Genomic DNA, 25,223 nt, shown 5'->3' with positions numbered 1-25,223 from the left:
CTCCTGATGGCTATTTTATCCATTTTTTTTTCATTTTATTCGATATGACAAATTGAGAAGGGAGTGGGAGAGATGCTTGTAAAGAGTCTGCTCTGCAGGTGGGGAGTGGGGGTTCAAACCTACATCCTTGCAGGGCTCCTTGTGCTTAGTACTATGTCCCCTTAACAGGGCTCACCCCTTCTCCAAATAACACAAAGATAGAGGGGGAAAGCAATCATAGCACAAAAAGAGGTGGTGCTGGACTCCTGTTTGAGCCACACAAGACAAAGAAAATCACTCTCCAGGTAAGCTATTTTGTTGGCCCCCATCTCGCCCTCTGATTCTCTCTGGAAAAGCCAAAGGAAAAAAAAAAGAAAAAGAAAAGGTTATGCATATATGCATAGAGGTGGGGAAATAGTTCATGCCTGAAGGTCCAAAGTTCCAGTCTCAACCCTTGGTAACACCATCAGCCAGAGCTGAGCAATACTTTGGTTTGGGGGAGCGGTGGGGGTGGGATGGGGGAGGGGAGAAAAGAATTATACCTAGAGGAGCAGGTGGTGCTAAGTGCAAGGACCAGCATAAGGATCCCGGTTTGGGCCTCCAGCTCCCCACCTGTAGGGGAGTCGCTTCACAAGCGGCGAAGCAAGTCTGCAAGTGTCTTTCCCCATCTGTGTCTTCCCCTCCTCTCTCCATTTCTCTCTGTCCTATCCAACAACGACATCAATAACTACAACAATAAAAAACAAAAAGGGAATAAAAAATATATATTTTAAAAGAAAACACACACAGAAAAAGAGGGAAAATGACCACAGGGAATGAGTGAGTATTGCCGGCACTGAATCCTAGAGATAATGGGGGAAAATTATGCCTAGAAATTAGTTAGTAGAGTAAAATACGAAGCAAAAGGGTTTATTCCTGTACATCTCCCTAAAGTATATTTTTAAAAATTACCCACGTGATGAAAATGAGATCTACCCAAACTTCTTTGTTGCTAAAACGCCGTGAGATTAAAAAAACAAACCTAGTAAATATAATTAACAGAAGAAAAACCATTTTACTTCATTGTGTACTTGCATATAGATAAAGCTTGAAAATCAGCTATCAATATATGCTTTTGAGAGTTTATACCCTCTTTCCAGGAATTAAACAACAAAAGCCCACTGCAGAACCAGGGAGCCTTTCAGCCATCTCAAGCTTCCCTCCTAGCCTGGTGGAGGCAGTGCCATTGGCCCAGGCGCTGCGCGCAGCTTTCAGGAGCACCTCTTGGCAACTGCGACACGGCAGGAAGTGACGTAAAAGCCGCGACGCTCACCCCTGCAGCTGTCGCCTGTGTTCCGGCTGTCGCCGCCAGTGCCGCCAGAGCGGGTGTTTGATCACTCCGGGGACGGCAGGCTTTCCCGAATGACTGTAACTGAGCGATCATGACAGGAAAGAAGTCTTCCCGGGAGAAGCGGCGCAAGCGAAGCAACCAGGAGGCGTCAGAGACGCCCGCGGCCCCGGACCTGTTACCTGTACACGCCGGCAGCGGCAGCGGCAGCACCAGCGGCTGCGGCAGCACCAGCGGCTGCGGGAACGTGAGCTGCTGCGGGAACACCAGTGTCACCGGCAGCGGCACTGGCGGCGGGAGCGGGGGCAGCTGTTGGGGTGGGAGCAGCGTGGAGCGCAGCGAGCGCCGGAAGCGGAGGAGCACTGACTCGTCCTCCAGTGTCTCGGGCTCCCTCCAGCAGGTGCGTTTGCGGTATCTCACTGAGTTCCCTCTTCCTAAGACTCGGTGAACGCCACTTTCCTATCTCTTGAACTTCAAGTTTTCTGGATTTGTGGATCCATTAACTCATTCCTTCCCGCTCCCCCTTGGGTGCCTTGCGTTCTTCTGTGACCTCAGTCTACTGGAAAGTATGGTTCAGGAGTTAGCCTTCAGTCCCCTTGTGAACCACACTTTTACTTCTTTTTATCTCTTGAACACCTTTCTTTTTTGCCTCCAGGGTTCTTGCTGGGGCTCAGTGCCTGCGGTATGAATCCACTGCTCCTGGAGGCCACCCCCCCTTTGTTGCCCTTGTTGTTGTAGCCTTGTTGTGGCTATTATTGTTGTTGATGATGTCGTTTGTTGTTGGATAGGACAGAGAGAAATGGAGAGAGGAGGGGAAGACAGAGAGGGAGAGAGAAAGATAGACACCTGCAGACCTGCTTCACCCCCTGTGAAGTGACTCCCCTTCAGGTGGGGAGCCGGGGGCTCGAACCGGGATCCTTATGCGAGTTCTTGGGCTTTGCGCCACCTGCACTTAACCCACTGCGCCACCGCCCGACTCCCTTAACACCTTTCTTAGGTTATGATTAGTTCCGCATCACAAGAGAAATTTGAGGCACAACTTTCATAACCACTTTTCTATAGTAGAACCATATTTTGGTTATTAGAAATAGTGCTGGCTGTGATGAACATTTGTGTTTAAGCTTTTGTGCAGATGTATGATGACACGGTGTGTGTGTGTGTGTTTATGCACATACACACTTCGAAATGGAATTACTGAGACATTTTTTTTTAAAAAATAGCTTTGTTAGGTGAATAATTTGTAAGACGTTAGTTTTCACATGTGTACAGTTTTGACCTCCCTTGATAGGTGTCTACCTCGCACCCACTACCCAACTGACAACTTCTCAACTATAGTGCACTGGGTCTCCAACCCCTACTCAGTGATTTTCTGAGGAACTACCGAACTTTTAATTTATTTCTTTATTTTCCATTCATACCACACTGTCTCCCTCGTACTCTCTCCAGTGGGAGAGAAGAACCATCATCAATGGCAAAAGGCAGTTGCAAAAAGCAGCACCTTGAGCCAGCTTCACGCTCAGGAGAGAGTGTTGTGCCTCGTCGTCATGATTTCTGGTGCTCTACACAGAGAAACTTCTTTAGTAAAGAAATATAGAAATGATCCCTGAAAGTATAGTCTTCCTACCAAATATTTTTCAGAGCACATGAACCATCTTATATTTCTGCTAGCAGTACAGAAGAGTTCCAGTCTTTGTACAGTTTTGCTGACACTTAATTTACTTCGAGTCATTATAACAAGAGCTGGCCTTCCTATCTTAAGTATATTTAGAGCGGTATTATTTAAAGTCAGCTCCTTTTTTCTCAAAATAAGAAAAATTTGTTATTGTCATTTGTTGTTGCCAGGGCTTCACTGCACTGAGGTGACTTTTTCACAGAAAGAGTGAGAGAGGCTTGCAGAATAGATCATCACTGGTTTTAGTGGTGCTGGGAACTTTATACATGCAAGTCCTGTGCTTTACCCACTGCCAACTTCTTAGCCACAAAAATCAGACTGTTTTGTTTTACTTTATTTTATTTTTGAGCCATTTTAGAAGGACTTCATTAGGAAATCACAAAAGTGAAATAGGACATCTCAAAGTATCAATAATATACCTGTGGAAGAATTTTCTAAGTAAATGACTTTTGAGTTGATATGTATTAATTTGGGAGTACAGTATTAAAGAGGAAATGAGGATGGACTGCTGAAGGCCACAGTTCAAACAAACAAACCACCTGGCCTTCATGAGGTGAAGAGGTGACAGACTATATTGGGTATTTGGAAAAGCCATGACTTGTTTTTGCATAGAAAAAAATATGTGATGACTTTTTCATCAACTCACTATTAGAGTAATTCAAAGAAGATCATTGTATTTGTATCACAGACAATGGGTATGAAGAGCCTGGTAGACTTTATCATCTTAAGAGCAGTGGACAGTCTAAAGTTATACAAAATGAATTGCTGACACTTACAACTAACTGCAGAGAGTACAGTTTAGTGACTAGGTAATCCAGGTGAAAGATGATGGTACCTTGAACCATGATTTTTTTTAAAAAAATATTTCTTTCTTTTTTTTCTTTTTTTTTCTTTTTTTTTTTAGAGATTTTATTTATTTATGAGGAAGATAGGAAGAGAGATAGAAAGAACCAGACATCACTCTGTTACATGTGCTGCCAGGGATTGAACTCAGGACCTTATGTTTGAGAGTCCCATGCTTTATCCACTGCACCACCTTCTTTCTTCTTTCTTCTTCCTCTTTCTTCTTCTTCCTCTTCCTCTTCTTCCTCTTCTTCCTCTTCTTCTTCCTCTTCCTCTTCTGGTTCTTCTTGTTGTTGTTCTTCTTGTTCTCCTTCTCCTCCTCCTCCTCTTCCTTTTTTTGTAAGTATTTTATTTATTTTATTTTTGAGAGAGATGCAGAGAGAGAAAGGCACAGAGAGAAACCAGAGCACTGCTCAGCTCTGGCTTATGTTGTTGTGGGGAATTGAACCTGGGACTTTAGAGACAGTTTTCTTTTTCTTTTTTTTACCAGATCAGCTCTGGCGGTGGGATTGAAGCTGGGACTTAAGAGCCTCAGGCACGAGAGTCTCTTTGCATAACCATTATGCTATCTACCCTTGCCCCCTTGAATCATGATTTTTAGCTGATTTTGGATAGATTTGCAGTATAGAAAGTTATGTTGAGGGCAAGGGAGACAGCATAATGGCTATGCAGAGAGACTTTCATGTCTGAGACTCCAAAGTCCTATGTTCAGTCCTCTATATCACCATAAGCCAGAGCTGGGGCAGTGCTCTGATGGAAAAAAAAGGAGGAGAGGAAGAAGAGGAAAAAGAAGAAAGTAATGTTGACATAATGCTTGTGTAACTTGAAAATACTCATATAGTTATATGAGAGAGGGAGGAAGAGAAAGAACCAGATCATCATTGTGGCATATGCTGGAGATCAAACTTGGGACCTCATGCTTGAGAGTCCAGTGCTTTATCCACTATGCCACCTCTGGCCACTGAATTATGTAACTTTATTTTTTCCCCCTTTTTGTTTTATTGTTGTTGTGGTTATTATTATTGTTGTTCTTGATGTTATTGTTGGATAGGACAGAGAGAAATGGAGAGAGGAGGAGAAGACAGAGAAGGGGAGAGAAAGATAGACACCTATAGACTTGCTTCACCTGCAGGTGGGGAGTCGGGGGCTTGAACCGGGATCCTTACACCGGTCTTTGCATTTTGCTCCATGTGCTCTTAACCCACTGCCCTACCACCTGACCCCCCACTATGTAACTTTTAAAGGTGACAATAACTCCTTCTAAGCAATAGTACTTTACAATATTTGTGATTTGCAACATTTCTGCTGCTGTCCCATTTCCTTAGGTGAAGAAATAATAATGTATGCATAGTTTCTGGGTAAATGGCATGTTGGAGACATCTAATTCTTCGGAATTCTAAAATATTAGTGAACTATTCAGTATTGAGAATATATTCATCTGTGTGTTTAAGATACTATGTCTTCATAGCTCCTTGAGTTTGTTATTGCACTGTGGAAAGTAAAATCAGAGAGGTTTTTTTTTTTTTTTTTTTTCTTCATCACTACTCTAGACCAGCTTTTCAAGTAGAGGGAGAGAGGGAAAGATACCATAGCACAGAAGCTTCTCCCAGTATGATGGGGGCCAGCCGCAATCCTGGGTCTCCTATATGACAAAGCAGGCACCTTCCTAGGTGAGTTATCTTGCTGGCACTTTTACATATTTTTCCTATGCCTTTAAATAAGTCTGTGCAGATAAGTTGGAAATATTTAATGATGAATTTGCTTGAAAATTTGTCACTATATATACATAATTCACATATTTTTAAGTTTTATTATTTAACTACTTTTTATCTCTTTTAATTTTAGGAGACCAAATATCTTTTGCCAACTTTGGAAAAAGAATTATTCTTAGCAGAACATAGTGACCTTGAAGAAGGTGGACTGGACCTGACTGTGTCATTAAAACCAGTTAGTTTCTATATTTCTGACAAAAAAGAGATGCTTCAGCAGTGTTTCTGTATCATAGGAGAAAAAAAGTTACAGAAGATGCTTCCTGATGTATTAAAGGTACTTCATTACATACAATTTCAGACTGTCCTACTTAGAAATACCCAAGCCCTCTTTTTGTGTCAATTAGCTCATTTAAAGTAGATTATAATAAATATTTTCAACACAGACATTTCAAAATACTATGATAAAAATATTTTGGAGAACCATAAATACCCTGATGTATTTAAAAGTATGCCCAGAAATATAATGGGGGCCATTTGCTATGTTTAAGTAAGGAATTCATTCACATGGAAATCATTATACTAATATAGGCTGTGTTAGTAACTAAGCTAATAATTTAGTTATCTGTGCTTTAAGAAATACAAAAAAAATATTGTTGTACACAGCTGTGGTTGGTAATAGCTTATATTATTATTAATTCACAAACATTCCATACATTTATTTCTGAAAATTATTCAGACACCTATATAGTATTTGCATTTTATAGTTGTAGAAGTAGGGCTTAGATAACTTAAGCCCAAGATCATTCATCTGAGATGTACAGAGCCAAGATTTGATTGAAAATTTAAATCTCTAGAGGAATTACATAATATAAACAGCTGTTAAATAATACCTGGCTACCTGACATTTGTAGTTACTCTTTCATAATGAACATAACTTTGTATATTCCTATTAAATTTCTGTATATCATAATATTCACATGTTGCAGTTTTCTACCATTCATCACATGAAAAGATTTATGTGGTTTTTAAATTTATGTTATATAAGATTTTGCTAACCAGATTTTTTTCATGATTGTTGTTTTCTAGTTTTCACTGGTATTTTGTTGCATTTTTTGAATGTCATTTTCTTTAGAACTGTTCAATAGAAGAAATTAAAAAGCTATGCCAGGAACAGTTAGAGCTCCTGTCTGAAAAAAAAATCTTGAAGATTCTTGAGGGTAAGAATATGTATTTCTATTCTGGTAACATTTAGTTATTATTTTCAGCATAAATTCTAAGTATATATTTCTTACTTGAACACTATTTCAGTTGCGTCCTTGAATATAAACATTGAAGAGAACTTTTACTTCTGTTTGTACTGAGAGATAACAGTTTACATGTTAGAATAACATTTCAAGAATAGACTTTAATTATTAAAAAAAAAAATTAAGATAGAAAGGCAGAGATGAGAGACCACAACACTGAAACTTCCTTTAATGTGGTGGGGGGTGGACATGAGCCTGGGTTATATGCATGGCAAAGCAGCACACTACCCAAGTGAATTATTTCGTTAGCCTTCAAAAATAGATTTTTATGTGGTTTGGGAAAGAGCTCACTCAGTAGAATGCACACTTTATATTGTACAAGAACTGGGGTTCACGTCCATAGTTACCACATGGAAAATGCAAAGGGGAACCTTCATGATCTATAGAGTGGTGCTGTGGTGTCTCTCCCTGTTTATCTCTGTTTTTGTCTCTTACACTCTACCTGTTACAAAAAGAGTACTGAGAATGGTAAGATTGAGCAGATATGAAACCCCAATAAAACCCTGGCAGCAAAAACCAAAAAATAGACTTTCTTTTCTTATGATTTTCCCAAATCTAGCATGTTGGTAAAAGCATGTGTATTTAAGTATACATTGTATATAACAATAGAGTGAATTATGTGTTTACCTTAAATGCCTTAGAAGTCAAAGACGTCTCTTAAAATACGCTTTTTTAATTTTCTGTTTTATATTCATAGGGATTTTAGTTGCCTATTGTATATTGTATATATAATTGCTTCTCTAATAAGATCAGGATGCTGAATTAGCAGAAATTTTTTAACTTAACCCACATTTAGGGGCCAGGTGGTGACACACCTGGTTGAGCACACGTTATAGTGCACAAACACCCAGGTTCAAGCCCCTGGTCCCTACCTGCAGGGGCAAAGCTTTGTGAGTGGTGAAGCAGGGCTGCAGGTATCTCTCTGTTTCTCTTCCTCTCTATCTCCCCCTTCCTTCTCCATTACTGTCTCTATACAATAAGTAAATAAAGATAATAAAAAAACTTTAAAAAAGATTTTATCCACATTTATGTCTGCCTAATATATTGCTCATCTTTGTGATACTATTTATTTACATTTTGAAACTTTATGTGGATTTTAGAATTAGCATCAAAGGACCACATTTCCAAAGATAGTCACTTCATTTTTTTTTTTTTTTCTTATACTAGAGCACCGCTTAACTTTTGTTTCTGGTGTTGCTAGGGGTTGAAATTGGAACCTCAGAGACTCAGGCATAATTGCTGTCTGTTTCCCTAGCCTTATATTTTATACATTTTTTTGTTTTGTTGTTGTTGTTTTCTTTTGCCGCTAGGGTATCTCTGGGACTTTGTGCCTACATGGCAAATTCACTACTCCTAGTAGTCCTTTTTTTTTTTTTTTTTTGTCTTTTTTATTGATAGAGACAGAGAACTTGAAGGGAAAGAGGGCAGTAAGGAGAGAGACACCAGTAGTGTTGCTTTACACCTCATGAATCTTCTCCCAAACCAGTGAGGACTGGGGAGGTGCTTGTACAGAGTAACATGTGCACTCTACCAGATGTACCACTGCCTTGCCCTTAATGACTTTATTTTTAACTGCAAAATTGTTTAGTGAAGTTGGGAACCCTGACAGTAGTGTTTACAAATTTGTGTAGTCTTTAGTATATATACATTTAATAAAGGAAAGGCAGTGAGAAATACCTAGCAAAATGAAAAAAAAAAACTCATTTAAAATATATAAGCAAATAAAAATGCCATCTTTTGACAACAATGAGATTCTTTAATCTGTGTCTTTTTACAAAATGGCACTTTGTGTAACAACTAAAGCATTCTGACATTTTATAAGCATGCTTTCAATAGTGTATTTTATTTATAAGGTGACAATGCCATGGACTCTGATATGGAAGAGGAGGCAGATGATGGCTCTAAGATGGGACCTGATTTAGTCAGTCAGTAAGTTAAAAAAACAACAACAAACTTTTATTTTCATTGCAAAATTTGTTACTCCTTTGGTGATTTCTTAACTCACAAATGTGGTTGTATGTCTTTATTCAGCTTATATGAAATAATCCAACAGGATAGAAAGATTGATTTGTTTACTTGTAACAATTCATTCTTTTGATATATGTGAGAAATTTAATTGCTTTCCAGATTCATGTAATTTTTTTAAACGAGTACTGATAAAAGACAACAGAAGTGCTCACTTGGGGAGTTGGGCCGTAGCGCAGCAGATTAAGTGCACGTGACATGAAGCGCAAAGACCGGCATAAGGATCCTGCTTTGCAGCTTCGAGCCCCAGGCTCCCCCACCTGCAGGAGGTTCACTTCACAGGCGGTGAAGCAGGTCTGTAGGTGTCTTATCTTTCTCTCCCCCTCTCTGTCTTCCCTTCCTCTCTCCATTTCTGTCTTATCTAACAACGACAACATCAATAACAACAACAATAACTACAGCAATAAACAAGGGCAACAAGAGGGAAATAAATAGATATAAAAAATTAAAATATTAAAAAAAATGCTCACTTAAAGCAGAATCTTTTCTCTCATTTGGAATTTGATTATCCAGTACTCCAAATGGTACTCAGTATTAAGAACTGTATGAGGCATTATGCTAGCAGCAGTGACACGTATGTCACTGACTCTTTTTTTTTTTTTTTTTGTAAACCTGAGCACTGTTCAGCTCTGGCTTTTATGGTGGTGCGGAGGATTGAACCTGGGACTCTGAAGCCTCAGGCATGAGAGTCTCTTTGCATAACCATTATGCTATCTACTCACTGCCCTATTTTTTTTTTTCTTTTAACCAGAAAACTGCTCAGCTCTGGTTTATGGTGGTGCGGGGGATTGAATCTGTGGCTTTGGAGCCTCAGGCACAAGAGTCTCTGTATAACCATTAGGCTATCTAACCCTGCTGTACCCCTATTTTTTTTATTTAAGTAATTTTGCTAATGAACTGATGATTTAGAAAACAGTGTTGTCACATGAATACAGTTTAATATCTCTGTGATAGGTATTGGCACATCACTCCCACCACTAACTTAAGTCCTTTTTCACCATAGCTTTACTCCAATTAGTATAAGTGACAATAGTCTGATTTCACAGATGACACAGTGGGAAAACTCATCTTAGGTACATGTAATTTGAGTAATGCTCAATAAAAAAAATCACCCAAAGTTTTGGGATACTTGTTGTTAAAATTCGGAGGCTCCAGCAGGCCGGGCTAGCTTCACGGGTGGGTAACAGAGACTCGAGGACACAGGGCTGGGCAGGGAAGCTATATTTCTTTATTCAGGAACAACGATTCATAAACTAACCCAAACTAATCACCAAACAGAACTCTCCTGCCTCCTTCTCACATGGTGGCGCCAAGAACTCTCTAACTCTCGAACTCTGGGACAAGCGGGCCTGCAAAGCTAGCAGGACTGAACCAATTTTCTTGGCAGGGGGAGAGCATACAACAGATACTAACTTAACATGGTATTCCTTCTGTGCCTGCTCCCTACCCCCCCATATTATATTCTGTCATGGGCTATCTAGCCTTTTACCCACCAGTTTATAGCACTTATTGATATTTTTGGATTAAAACTATTTTTTCTGATAGTTGCAATAAGTGACTAGTATCTTTACAAAGTTTAACAACAGGCAATAGTAAAGTAAGAACAGTGGCACACATAAATATCACATATCTAACCAGAAATATTGATTATTTTTTCATTTTTTAAATATTTATTAATGAGAATGAAAAAGAGAGGGAGAGAGTAGAAGCCCATCACTGTAGCACATACACTGTCATGGATCAAACTCAGGACCTCATGGCTTGGGGCCCAACACTTAATCTATGGCACCAGCTCCCAGGCTGCTGATTTTCATTTCTAGTAGGAAATGGTATTGGGTAAGTACTATTAAAAGGACAGTGTCATTTCATGTTAAAATAAGGTAAAATAATGTTATTGAATAAAAGCATATACTTGATGCTTAGGAGATGACATACAGGTTAAAGTGTTGGATTCTTTTTTTTTCCTCCAGGGTTATTGCTGGGCTCAGTGCCTGCACCATGAATCCACCGCTCCTGGAGGCCATTTTTTCCCACTTTTATTGCCCTTGTTGTTGTAGCCTCGTTGTGGTTATTATTGCCATTGGATAGGATGGAGAGAGGAGGGGATGACAGAGAGGGAGAGAGAAAGATAGAAACCTGCAGACCTGCTTCACTGCCTGTGAAGCGACTCCCCTGCAGGTGGGAAGCCGGGCTCGAACGAGGATCCTTAGGGCGGTCCTTGTGCTTTGCGCCACATGTGCTTAACCCACTGCGCCACTGCCCGACCCCCAAGTGTTGGATTCTTAAGCATGAGGTCCTGAGTTCAATTCCTAGCATAGCCTGTGCCAGAATGATTCTCTAGTTCTCTCTTTTTTTTGTGTGTGTCTCATAAATAAATATTTTTAAAAACATCGTATTCTATTTTTTAAATTTCTTTATTGGAGTATTAATGATTTATAGTCAGCAGTGAAATAAAATAGTTTGTACAAGCGTAACATTTCTCAGTTTTCCACATAACAGTTAACCCCCTACTAGGTCCTCCTTTGCCATCATGTTCCAGGACCTGAGCCCCCTTACCCTAGAATGTTTTACTTTGGTGCAATAAAAAAACCTCATATTCTTAACTACCTCTTAGTCAGATTCCTAACTATCACATATTTCTTGCCTACTGCCTGGTCCCCTTATTTATATCTTCATAAGCTTCTTGTAATTTTCAATATCTTAATGTTTTGTAATTTTCAATATAAAGGATTTTTTTGCCTACTTGGTTAAGTATATTCCTAGGTATTCTTTTTATATAATTTTAAATGGATTATTTTTCTTAAAATTTTCTAATAGTTAATGCTATATTGAAGCACAACAAATTTTTGTAACCTGTAACATTACTGAGCTTGTTAGCTGTAACATCTTTATAGATTTTTTTTCTTTTTCCAGAGCACTTCATAGCTCTGGTTTATGGCGGTGTGTGTGTGTGGGGTTGAACTTGGCACCTCTGGGGCCTATGGCATGAAAGTCTTGAGGGGTTGGGCAGTTTAGTAGAGTGCACACAGTAGTATGCAAGGGCCCAGGTTCAAGCCCTTGGTTTCCACCTGTAGGGATGAAACACTTCATAAGTGGTTAAACAGTCCTGTAGGTGTCTTTTTCCCATCTTTCCCTCCCCTTTCAATTTCTTTCTCTATACAAAATAAATAAATATTTTTGAAAGAAAGTATTTGTAGGGCCGGGTGGCACACCAGGTTAAGTACACATAGTACAGAATGCAAGGATCCGCTTAAGGATCCTGCTTTGAGCCCCCAGGTTCCCACCTGCATGAGGGTCGGCAGACATTTCACAAGCGGTGAAGCAAGTGTGCAGGTGTTTATCTTTCTCCCTTTCTGTTTTCCTCTCTGCTTATTTCTGCCCTATCCAAAAAAATGGAAAAAATGGGCACCAGGAACAGTGGATTATTAGCACCAGCACTGAGCCCCAGTGATTTCCTTGGTGGCAAAAAGAAGTAAATATTTGTATAGCCATAATACTATTGAATATTTCTCCTACTCTCTCTCCAGTTTTCTGTATATAAAATGATGTCATCTACAAATTGTAATAATTTTAATTCATCCTTTTAAATCTATATGCCTGTCTTTTTCTTTTCATTTTAAAGATTTATTCATTAGAGAGAGATGGAGGAGGAGAGAGAGAACCAGAGCATCATTTTGGCACATGTAATACTGGGGATCAAACTCAGGACTTCATGCTTGAAAATTCAATACTTTATCCACTTTGCCATCTCCTAGGCTACTATATGCTCATCTTTTTTTTTTTATATTCTTTTATTTATTTATTTTCTCTTTTGTTGCCCTTGTTTTTTATTGTTGTTACTGATGTCATCGTTGTTGTATAGGACAGAGAGAAATGGAGCGAGGAGGGGAAGATGGGGGAGAGAAAGATAGACACCTACAGACCTGCTTCACTGCTTGTGAAGCGACTCCCCTGCAGGTGGGGAGCCGGGGGGGGGGCTCCAACTGGGATCCTTCTGCCGGCCTTGCGCTTGGCGCCACCTGAGCTTAACCCGCTGCACTACTGCCCAACTCCCTATGCTTATCTTTTTTTAAAATTAAGCCCCCCCCCCCAATGCCTGCCTTTTCCTTGTTTACTTGCTCTTGCTAGGACTTATATTACTTTTTTTTAAATTAGTGATTTAATAATGAGTGACAAGATTGTGGGTGTAAGAGGGACACCACCAGAGCTCCATATCCCATCTCCTCCATTGGAAGGTTGCCTATTCTTTATCCCTCTGGGAGTATGGACCAGAGATCTTTATGAGGTACACAAGTTGGAAGGTTTGGCTTCTGTAATTGCTTCTCCACTAGACATGGTGTTGACAGGTCGATCCCCAGCCTGTTTTCTTTTTTTCCCTAGTGGGGTAGGGCTCTGGGGAGGTGAGGTTCCAGGACATATTGGTGAGGTCGTCTGCCTAGGGAAGTTAGGTTGGCAACTTGGTGGCTGAGTATTGGAGCTAGAGCGTTGACATCCCAGAATCCTTTTTTATGTTTGTTTGGTTTTTTAATGATTTACCTATTTATTAATGATAGAGAACGAGCAAGGGAGAGAGTAAGTATCTTTGGCATATGCAGTGCCGGGGATCAACAGAGGACCTCATGCACACAAGCTCATTACTTTACCCACTGCACCTCCTCTCATGCCACTCTACTAATTACTTTGAATGCATGAGTATGCTCGTCTTGTTCCTGACTCTAGAGGAAAAGCTTCTTGCTTTTCATTACTTACTGTGCTGTTAAACACATACGGCTTTTATTATGTTGAGTTGCATTCCCTCTACATTGGCTGTTGAAGGTAGTTGTCATAAATGGATACTGAATTTTGTGAAAAGGTCTTTTTTGTTTCTGTTGAGATGATGTGATTTTTATTCATTTTGTTAATGTGTTATATTGCACCTGTTGAGTTTCTTACATGGAAAAATTCTTGCATTTCGGGGGCCAGGCTTTGGTGCACTGGGTTAAACACACATAGTACGCAGCACCAGGACCCGCTCAGGGATCCCAGTATGAGCCCCTGGCTCCCTACCTGCAAGGGGGCTGCTTCACAAGCAGTGAGGCAGGTCTGCAGGTGTCTCTCTTCCCCTCTCTCTGCCTGCCTCTTTCAGTTTCTTTCTGTCCTATCCAATAAAATGGAAAAAAATGGCTTCCAGGAACAGTGGATTCACACTGCAGGCACCAAGCCCCAATGATAACTCTGGAGGCAAAAACAAAAAAATTTTCATTCCTGGAATATGTAACACTTGATCATGGGCTATATATATATTTAAATTTTTGTGGCATTTGTTTTGCAAATATTTTGTTGAGAATTTCTGTATTTGTTTACCTAGGAGTATTAGCTTATAATTTTCCTTTCTTGTAGCATCTTTGTCTGCTGATGCTGCCTCATAAAAATAAATTTGGGATGCTGCTTCTTCTTCTGTTTGTTTGAAGAATTTGGGTAGGATTGTTATTCTTTTTGGAATGTTTGGCAGAATTTACAGTGAAGTCTGGTCCTGAACTTGCATTGGGGGGAGGGGGGAAGGAGTTGATTGCTGATTGAATCCTGTACTTAGTAAGTTGTCTGTTCAAACTTTCTATTTCTTTGTAACTCACTCTCTTATTTAATTTTTTTCAAGATTTATTTACTTATTAATGATAGAGAAAGGGAAGACGGAGGGAGGGATGTATATATATATAGAGAGAACACCAGAGCAACACTGGCGACATCTGATGCCAAAGCTCAAACTTAGAAACTTATACTTGAGAGTCTTACTCTTCTACTACCCCAGGCTACTCTTCATGATTTTTTTTTTTTTTTTTTTGGATAGGACAGAGAAATATTGAGAGGGATGGGGAAGATAGAGAGACAGAAAGATAGACACCTGCAGACATACTTCACTGCTTATGAAGCGACTCCCCTACAGGTGGGAACCTGGCACTTGAACCCAGATCTTTGAGTGGGCCTTATGCTTTGTACTTTGTGCGCTTAATGGGGTGCTCTACTGCCTGGCCTCGCATGGTCCCGTGATTCATTCTCAGTGATTGTATGTTTCTAGGAGTTTATCTCTTTCTTCTAGGCTACCTAGTTTTTTGGGATTGTTGACCCAGGGTCTAGCTGGAATTTAGGTATTCCATTTCATTACTATCTGCCTCTAAAGAGAAGATTTAGAAAGATAAAAACATAATGATTAGGAATCTGGTTCATATCTAGAATATGAGTAAAAACTAGGATATTAGTAAAATGAAAGGAAGTTGGAGGGGCATGCCTTGCTCCCTGGATTTGATCACCACCACTGCACTATGGTGGAATAATGTTTTGGTGTCTATCACCCTCTCTTATTAAAAATTTAGTAAAACAAAATAAAAAGCTTAACAAATATATTAACAAATGTTTTTTAAAAAGTGAAAATTAGGACTGGCAAGGTAACTGAGCAGTGGAGCACATGTTCTGGGCTGTATCTCCAGTATAATTTAACAAAAAAAGGCAAAACAAGTAGAACAGAACTGGTGATGTCATGCTCCCGGTATCTGTCTCTCTCTCTCAGATACATGCACACAAAGTGAAAGAAAATAGAGAAGAAAGGAAAATAAATAGTAACAACGAAAAGATAAACTGATACAGGTTTTGTAAAGAACAGAACAAAAACTCTGGGGTAATCACCGAGATAAGTGGAGAGCAATTATAATTAAGATTAGCTAGAAAGAGGAGGTGATAAACACAGATAAATGTAATGACTGGTGGGGGTCAGGCGGTAGTGCACCTAGTTAATTGTGCCAAGGACCCAGCTTCAAGCCCTGGTTCCCACCTGCAGGGCAAAGCTTCCCGAGTGGTGAAGCAGGGCTGCAGGTGTCTGCCTCTTTCCCTCTCTCTGTCTCCTCCTCCTTTTTCAATTTCTCTGTCTCTATCCAATAATAAATTAAAAAAAATAAAATAAAAACTATGTATTAAAAAAAGAATAATGAAGGGAGTCAGTGAGATAGCTCCACTGGTAAGAGCACCTGTTTGCTATGCCTATGACCCAAACTTTAGATCTCCACCACCACAGTAGAGTACTGTAGCCCCGGGGAAAACTTCTGAGCTGTGGTGTCTCACTTCGAGCAGTGAAAGCCTGGCAATAGCAAAAATAAATAAACATAATGAAAATTATATATGGGTGGTTTTCTTTCTTTTACTTTTGTTTATTAATGAGAGAGATGGAGAGAAAGAAAGAGAACCAGACATCACTCTGGTCCATGCACTGCCAGGAATAAAAGTCAGATCTTCATGCTTAAGAGTCCAACACTTTGTCCACTGCTCCACCTTCCAGACTGATGGCTGGTTTTCAGTCAGAATAAAAATTAAATTTATGGGAGTCAGGCTGTAGTGCAGCAGGTTAAGCGCAGGTGGCGCAAAGCCCAAGGACCGGTGTAAGGATCCCAGTTTGAGCCTTGGCTCCCCACCTGCAGGGGAGTCACTTCACAAGCGGAGAAGCAGGTCTGCAGGTGTCTGTCTTTCTCTCCCCCTTTCTGTCTTCCCCTTCTCTCTCCATTTCTCTCTGTTCTATCCAACAGTGATGACAACAACAATAATAATAACTACAACAATAAAAAAAAACAAGGGCAACAAAAGGGAATAAATAAAAATTTTTAAAAAATTAAATTTATTCCACCTAAAGGTGGAAAACTTGAAGAGATTAACAAAGAAGAAATTAGATATATTAAGGTTAAGGTCCTCTCTGGAAACAACTCTATTAAATGGATTTACAATTGCATTAAATGAGACAATGCAAGTAATGATTTAGCGCTAATAAAACATTCAATAAAATTATTGAATGACTCCGTGGGAGTCAGACGGTAGCGCAGCAGGTTAAGTGCAGGTGGTGCAAAGCGCAAGGACTGGCATAAGGATCCCAGTTAGAGCTCCCTACCTACAGGGAGATCGCTTTACAGGTGGTGAAGCAGGTCTGCAGATATCTACCTTTCTCTCCCCCCTGTCTTCCCCTCCTCTCTCCATTTCTCTCTGTCCTATCCAACAACAACGGCATCAGTAACAACAAGGGCAACAAAAGGGAATAAATATTAATAAATAAATAAAAATATTATAATATTTATTATAAATATCATTATAATATAATATTATATAAAATATTATTATAATATTTATTATTATAATAAAATATTATAAATAAATAAAAAATTATACTTGTGACAATGACCACACTGTAAAGCATTAAGCCCTCAATAAAAAGAAACTCAGTTAATGTCATTTGTTGTTTTCAAACAGACTACTCCTGTGTTGTTTAAATTACTTCATTCTCTTACATTTGCATTATGATTTCTGCATAGCAGTAATATATAAAAAAAAAAATCTCACAATAGTGCCAGAATAAGTTTGGGGGAATTGTAGGTTGTCTTATTTGTGAATATAGATATAAAATATTTAACAGCAATATTACTATGTAAAATCAGCACTACATCAAGTGAGTAATTACTTTGCCAACCAAGTAAGATTTACTTCAGGAATTTATAGGAGACTTAATTTAAAAGTCTATTAGCAAGCCCCCACACCTATAGATAACTAATTTTTGACTAGGGCGCCCAACACATTAGATGGAGAAAGGAGAGCTTTTTCAGAAAATGGTGTTGGGGAAATTGAGTTGAAGCATGCCTGAGAATGAAACAGGACCACTACATGTCACCATTCACAAAAGTCAACTCTAAGTGAATTAAACACATGTGCATTAGACCAGAAATCATGAAATACATAAAAGAAAACACTGATGGGGGGTTTGGGTGGTAGCACAGCGGGTTAAGCACACATGGTACAAAGTGCAAGCACCGGCGTAAGGATCCTGGTTCGAGCCCCTCCTCACAGGTGATGAAGCAGGTCTGCAAGTGTCTGTCTTTCTCTCCCCCCATTGTATCTTCCCCTCCTCTCTCCGTTTCTCTCTGTCCTATCCAACAACAGCATTGACAACAATAATAATAACGACAACTAGGGTAACAATAAGGGTAGCAAAATGGGAAAAAATGGCCTCCAGGAGCAGTGGATTCATGGTACATGCCCCAGCAATAACCCTAGAGGCAAAAAAAAAACAAAAAAAAAACACTGATAGAGCAAACCAGTGAGACTATATCAAACTGAAAAGCTCCTGTACAGCCATAGGAACCATCACTAAAACAGAAAGATAACCCACTGCAGGAGAGAAGATCTCTACAAGCCAAAAATCAGGTAAAGGTATAATAATAAAAATAAATGAAAAACTCACTTGGGTCAACAAAATAGCTCAGTTGGATAGCATGCTGCTTTGCCATGTGCATGACCCAGGTTCGAGCCTGTCTTCCACCATATTAAAGGAAGTTTTGGTGCTGTTGTCTCTTTCACTCTATGCCTTTGTCTCTATCTAAAAGCAAATAAACAAACAAAAAAACCTCATTAAACTCAGCAACAACAACAAAAAATAACCTGAGCTTCTACTGCACTGAAGGATGCTTTGGTGCTGTAGTCTTTCTGTCAGTCTCAGTCTCTCTCTTTCTCTTTGTCACCTCTCTGTCTTGCTCTCCTTCCTTCCTTCCTTCCTTCCTTCCTTCCTTCCTTCCTTCCTTCCTTCCTTCCTCCCTTCCTCCCTTCCTCCCTTCCTCCCTTCCTCCCTTCCTCCCTTCCTCCCTTCCTCCCTCCCTTCCTTCCTTCCTCCCTTCCTCCCTCCCTCCCTTCCTTCCTTCCTTCCTTCCTTCCTTCCTTCCTTTCTTTCTTTTTTGCCCCCAGGGTTATTGCTGGGGCTTGGTGCCTGCACCACAAATCCACTGCTTCTGGAGGCCATTCTTTTCCCCTTCATTGTCCTTGTTGTTTTATTGTTGTTGTGGTCTTTACCATTGTTGTTGTTGTTGGATAGGACAGAGAGAAATGGAGAGAGGAGGAGAAGACAGAGGGGGAGAGAAAGATAGATACCTGCAGACCTGCTTTACCACCTGTGAAGTGACCTCCCTGCAGGAAGTCCTGGGGACCCCGGGGGCTTGAACTGGGATTCTAATGCTAATCCTTGCACTTCATACCATGTGTGCTCAATCCGCTGCACTACTGCCCAACCTCCATCTGTCTTGCTCTTTATATTTGAAAATGTCATCCCAGAGCCATGAAGCCCTGGAGATGGCTAAAAGCAAACAAACAGACAAACACCAATAAAGAAAAAGTTTAGACTGTCTGAGAGGTGGCTTAGTGGTAGGTAGAGTGCATACTTTGCATACATGGGACTCTGGCTTATCCCTGCCAGTACATATGACCAGGCAATGCTCTACTCCTTTCCTTGCTCTCTTTCATATTATATATGTATATAGCTATTATATTGATTTTAGAACAGTAAACTGAAACAAAAGTTGAACCTGACCACCTCAAACTTTAAAACATCCAGGTTAAAGTTCTATAAACTGGAAAAGTTAGTATAAAGCATCCACTTTTTTTTTTTAAAGGTTAGGCAATTTTTTTTTTTTAATAATGGGTTTATTTTTATTTATTTATTTTTTACCGGAGCACTGTTTCAGCTCTGGTTTATGGTGGTGCGGGGGATTGAACCTAGGACTTTGGAACCTCCGGCATGAGAATCTCTTTGCATAACTATTATGCTATGTACCTTCTGCCCAAGCATCCACTTTTTCATGTGTGATAATACTAAAGTAATGGGTGGCAGAGATAGCATAATAATTATGCAGAAGACTTTCATGCCTGTGGCTCTGTATTCCTAGGTTCAATCCCATGCAGTTTGATAAACCAGAGCTGAGCAATGCTCTGGTGTATCTCTCTCTCTTTTTCTCTCCTACACCCCTCTTTATATATTTTCCTCTGTATTTCTCTCAAGTTAAAATACATTAGTATTGAGAAAATAAAAATAATCATCAAGAAAAAATTTAACAGTAAATATTGATATGTACATAATTAAAGTAGGTGAACTCAGTGACTAATTCTAGAAGTTGGGAAAGAACAATAAAATAAGCTTAAAAAAAACCTAAAGCATCATGGTCTGGGATAAAACCCAGCAGCACATTTACCAGAGCTATGTCTGGTTTTTTCTCTCCTCCCATCTTTCTAGTAAATAAATAAATAAGTAAAACTTAAAAAAAAAAAAAACACAACCCTAACACATCCAGATAATGATATCATTAATTGTGAATTCCTGAATTCTTCGTACAAATAGGAGTAGTAGAATCATGTAGGTGCAAGGCCCTGACAGACCAAGAAAAATAAAGAAAGAAAATGGAGGGCATAAAAAGGGAAAAACAAAACTCCTAAAATTTAAAAGATATTGTCTTAGTTCAGTGAAGTGAAATTGCTAATAACAAAGCACATGCCATGTAGTTGATAAGATATAGAACTTTATATCTTAGTTTTAGAGGTTGAAAGTTTGATTTCAGAGTGCCACCATAGTTAGATGAGGACTCTATTCCAGGATGCAAACTTTTATATCTTCACACTGTGGGAGGCGCTCTGAGATTTGTGGGGCCTCTGTTCTTCATCTGTGGAACCAAAACCTTAAACATGTATGACTTGACCACTCCTAACCACTTTTTAAAAAATTTTATTAATAAAATGGAAACACTGACTAAACCATAGGATAGGAGGGTTACAATTCCACACAGTTCCCATTACCAGAACTCCATATCTCATCTGCTCCTTTGAAAGCTGTCTTATTCTTTATCCCTTTGGGAGTATGGGCCCAGGATCATTATGGGTTGCAGAAGGTGGAAGGTCTGGCTTTTGTAATTGCTTTCCTACAGAACATGGGCTTTGACAGGTCAATCCATACTCCCAGCCTGTCTCTCTTTCCCTAGTGGGGCGAGGCTCTGGGGAGATGGTGCTCCATGACACATTGGTGAGGTTGTCTGTCCAGGGAAGTCAGGTTGGCATCATGGTAGCATCTGGAACCTGGTGGCTGAAAAAGAGTTAAGATAAAAAGCAGAACGAATTGTTGACTAATCATAAACCTAAAGGCAAGAATATTGCAGATGAAATTTGGGGTCTCCATTTTGGAAAATGCTATTAGGTCTATTTTAGGTCTATTCCAAGCTCCCCCCCCCCGACTTTATTAGTTTTTGCCTGAGTCTGACAGCTAACATGCAGGTGGACTGAAGGGGAGATGGTGCCATGGTTGGTAAAAGGACCAGAAAGATGGATCAGGGAAGAGTAGCTCCCAAATATGGGAAAAGTGCATAAATATTATTAACTGTAAACCCTATCAATTTGATCTGGGGCCCATATTCAGCACAGGAGCCTGTGCAACCTCTACATCCCTGTAGGTCTAAACTTGAATTCTGTGGCCGTGGCTAGGAATATTCTAGGCTGCACTAATTTCAGGACCCATCTTGCTTGGGTGGTAGAGTATGTTGTCCAACCTCCCTTCAGAGAATGGAATATTCCCTACTGTTGTTGATCCACATTGAGGGCAAGGTCCTGTAGGGGTTTACAAAAGGGTCCATTAAGTTGTTCCTTATGGAGATAACGAGTGACAGTGGAGAGAGGGATCTGTTAGAGGTCTAGGCCCATCATGTCTGTGTGGGAATCCCAGAACTCCCTGTAGGGCCCCAGGTGATGGGGTGGCTTGGTAATGACTAAAAAGCCTTCATCAAAGTATACCAATCTCTTGCCCTTATTCAGCATTTTTTTCCTTTATTGGGGAATTAATGTTTTACATTTGACAGTAAATATAGTAGTTTTACTTGTATTACATTTCTCAGTTTTCCACATAACAGTACAACCCCCTGTCATCCTTTTCCAGGACCTGTACTCCCCCCCTCCCTCCCCATTCAGCTTTTGTAAGCTTTGAAGTGACTGAGGGAAGTGAAATAGGAGTTCGGTAAGGAGGGTATCTAGGTCTAAGTAGAAACTATTTGATGAGGTATTTTACGGTTTCTGTTTTAGGTCTTTTCTACTTGCTGCATTTATTGACTCACTGCAAACTATTGTGCACTATTGCTTTAAGGTAGATATTTTCCCCTACCAAACCATTTTTATAATAAGAGGTGGAGGAGAGGAACACCATAGCATTGAAGCTAAAGTGTTCTTTCATTGCTGTAGGGTCTTTCGTAAGCTGCTGGGTCTCAAACCTGGGTCATGTACAAGGCAGTGCAGACACGGGACCTAGTGAATTCTCTCTCTAGCCCAGTAGGATTTATTTATTTATTTATTTATTTTTTATTTAAGAAAGGATTAATTAACAAAACCATAGGGTAGGAGGGGTACAACTCCACACAATTCCCACCGCCCAATCTCCATATCCCACCCCCTCCCCCGATAGCTTTCCCATTCTCTATCCCTCTGGGAGCATGGACCCAGGGTCATTGAGGGTTGCAGAAGGTAGAAGGTCTGGCTTCTGTAATTGCTTCCTCGCTGAACATGGGTGTTGACTGGTCGGTCCATACTCCCAGTCTGCCTCTCTCTTTCCCTAGTAGGATGGGTCTCTGGGGAAGCTGAGCTCCAGGACACATTGGTGGTGTCTTCGATCCAGGGAAGTCTGGCCGGCATCCTGATGACACCTGGAACCTGGTGACTGAAAAGAGAGTTAACATACAAAGCCAAACAAATTGTTGAGCAATCATGGACCCAAAGCTTGGAAAAGTGGAGAGGAAGTATTAGGGAGGTACTCACTGCAAACTCTAGTATACTTCTGCTTTCTTACTTTGGTGCCATACTCCAAACTCAGTCAATTTCTGCTTTGTGTTTCTACTTCTTTTTTTTTTTTTTACATGCATAACATTCCCCAGATTCCCATTTAGCAATACAACCCCCACTATTTCATTCATCATTTTTCATGGACCTGTATTCTCCCCACCCACCCACCCACCCCAGAGTCTTTTACTTTGGTGTAATACTCCAATTCCATTTCAGGTTCGACTTGTGTTTTCTTTTCTAATCTTGTTTTTCAACTTCGGCCTGAGAGTGAGATCACCCCATATTCATCCTTCTGTTTCTGACTTATTTCACTCAACATGATTTTTTCAAGGTCCATCCAAGATCGGCTGAAAACGGTGAAGTTACCATTTTTAACAGCTGAGTAGTATTCCATTGTGTATATAGACCACAACTTGCTCAGCCACTCATCTGTTGTTGGACACCTGGGTTGCTTCCAGGTTTTGGCTATTATAAATTGTGCTGCCAAGAACATATGTGTACACAGATCTTTTTGGCTGGATGTGTTGGGTTCCTTAGGATATATCCCCAGGAGGGGAATTGCAGGGTCATAGGGTAGGTCCATTTCTAGCCTTCTGAGAGTTCTCCAGACTGTTCTCTACAGAGGTTGGACCAATTGACATTCCCACCAGCAGTGCAGGAGGGTTCCTTTGACCCCACACCCTCTCCAGCATTTGCTGCTGTTACCTTTTCTGATGTGTGACATTCTCACAGGAGTGAAGTGATATCTCATTGTTGTCTTGATTTGCATTTCTCTGACAATCAGAGACTTGGAGCATTTTTTCATGTGTTTCTCGGCCTTTTGGATCTCTTCTGTGGTGAATATTCTGTCCAATTCCTCCCCCCATTTTTGGATGGGGTTATTTGTTGTCTTGTTGTTGAGTCTGGTAAGCTCTTTATATATGTTGGTTATTAAACTCTTATCTGATGTATGGCATGTAAAGTTCTTCTCCCATTCTGTGAGGGGTCTCTTGATTTGGGTAGTGGTTTCTTTTGCTGTGAAGAAGCTTTTTAATTTGATGTAGTCCCATAGGTTTATACTTGCCTTAGTCTTCCTTGTAATTGGATTCGTTTCATTGAAAATGTCTTTAAAATTTATGCAGAGAAGAGTTCTGCCAATATTTTCCTCTAAGTATCTGATAGTTTCTGGTCTAACATCCAAGTCCTTGATCCACTTGGAATTTACTTTTGTATTTGGTGAAATACAGTGATTCAGCTTCATTCTTCTGCATGTTTCAACCCATTGTTTCCAACACCATTTGTTGAAGAGACTCTGCTTTCCCCATGTAATAGTCTGGGCCCCTTTGTCAAAGATTAGATGTCCATAGGTGTGGGGCCTCATTTCTGGGCTCTCAATTCTATTCCACTGGTCAGTGTGTCTGTTCATGTTCCAGTACCAAGCAGTTTTGATGACAATGGCCCTATAATATAGTTTGAGATCTGGCAGTGTGATGCCTCTGGTTCTGTTCTTTTTTCTCAAGATTGTTTTGGCAATTCTAGGTCTTTTCTGGTTCCAGATAAACATTTGTAGCATTTTTTCTATTCTCCTAAAAAATGTGCTTGGGATCTTGATGGGGATAGCATTAAATTTGTAGATGGCTCTGGGTAATATATTCATTTTGATGATGTTAATTCTTCCAACCCATGAGCATGGAATATCTTCCCACTTCTTTGTGTCTTTTTCAATTTCTTTGAGTAGTGACTCATAATTTTCAGTATACAAGTCTTTCACTTCTTTGGTTAGGTTTATTCCTAGATATTTTATTGTTTTTGTTGCTATATAGAAAAAGGAACTGATTTCTGGATTTCAATTTCTTCTAACTTAGTGTTTGCATAGAGGAATGCCACTGACTTTTGAATGTTAATTTTATAGCCTGACACATTACTGTATTGCCTGATGATTTCCAAAAGCTTCTTGCTAGATTCCTTAGGTTTTTCCATGTATACTATCATGTCATCTGCAAATAAGGAGAGTTTGACTTCTTCTCTTCCAATCTGTATTCCTTTAATTCCTTGCTCCTGCCTGATTGCTATGGCAAGAACTTCCAACACTATGTTGAATAGTAATGGTGATAGTGGGCAGCCCTGTCTAGTACCTGATCTGAGGGGAAATGCTTCCAGTTTTTCACCATTGAGTATGATGTTGGCTGTAGGTTTGCTATATATAGACTCCACTATCTTCAGGAATTTTCCATCTATTCCTATTTTTAGGATTTATTTTTATAAGGACACTAATATCATTTTCTTTCCTTTTTTAAAAAATCTTTTTTCTATTTATTTATTTTCCCTTTTGCTGCCCTTGTTTATTTGTTGTTGTTGTTGTAGTTATTGTTGTTATGTTGTCGTTGTTAGATAGGACAGAGAGAAATGGAGAGAGGAGGGGAAGACAGAGGGGGGAGAGAAAAACACCTGCAGGTCTGCTTCATTGCCTGTGAAGCGACTCCCCTGCAGGTGGGGAGCAGGGGGCTCGAACTGGGATCCTTATGCCAGTCCTTGCACTTCGCACCACATGCACTTAATCCGCTGCACTACCACCTGACTCTTACTAACATCATTTTCAAGGGTTCTTGCTTTTTTATATCATTGCCTCTCAGAAACCCCTTTGAGGGTTAAGATTTTGGTACATAAACTTTTTTGGAGAAAAAAAAAAAACCCAACACATAACACACAGCACATACAACTACAACATACAACACCTGTGTAGA

At 39.9% G+C, this 25,223-nt stretch overlaps 1 protein-coding gene and 1 non-coding gene across 2 annotated transcripts in view; one reads left to right on the top strand and one right to left on the bottom strand.

The window, feature by feature from the left end:
• The first annotated feature begins 1,255 nt into the window (after positions 1–1,255).
• CAAP1 (caspase activity and apoptosis inhibitor 1) overlaps positions 1,256–25,223 on the top strand; it is a 65,399-nt gene continuing 41,431 nt past the window's right edge. The window contains exons 1-4 of the mRNA XM_007536205.3: positions 1,256–1,706; positions 5,667–5,867; positions 6,666–6,750; positions 8,691–8,766. Coding sequence (XP_007536267.1) covers positions 1,401–1,706; positions 5,667–5,867; positions 6,666–6,750; positions 8,691–8,766 — 668 coding nt within the window. The 5' untranslated portion in view covers positions 1,256–1,400. The remainder of the gene's footprint in view (positions 1,707–5,666; positions 5,868–6,665; positions 6,751–8,690; positions 8,767–25,223) is intronic.
• Positions 2,714–2,925, bottom strand: LOC132540997 (small nucleolar RNA U3). The gene has a single exon (XR_009552197.1). It is a non-coding gene; the product is annotated as a small nucleolar RNA U3 (small nucleolar RNA).

This window comes from Erinaceus europaeus, chromosome 10 (genome assembly GCF_950295315.1).
Source record: "Erinaceus europaeus chromosome 10, mEriEur2.1, whole genome shotgun sequence".
NCBI lineage: Eukaryota > Metazoa > Chordata > Mammalia > Eulipotyphla > Erinaceidae > Erinaceus > Erinaceus europaeus.
This window is presented reverse-complemented; position numbering and strand designations above follow the sequence as displayed.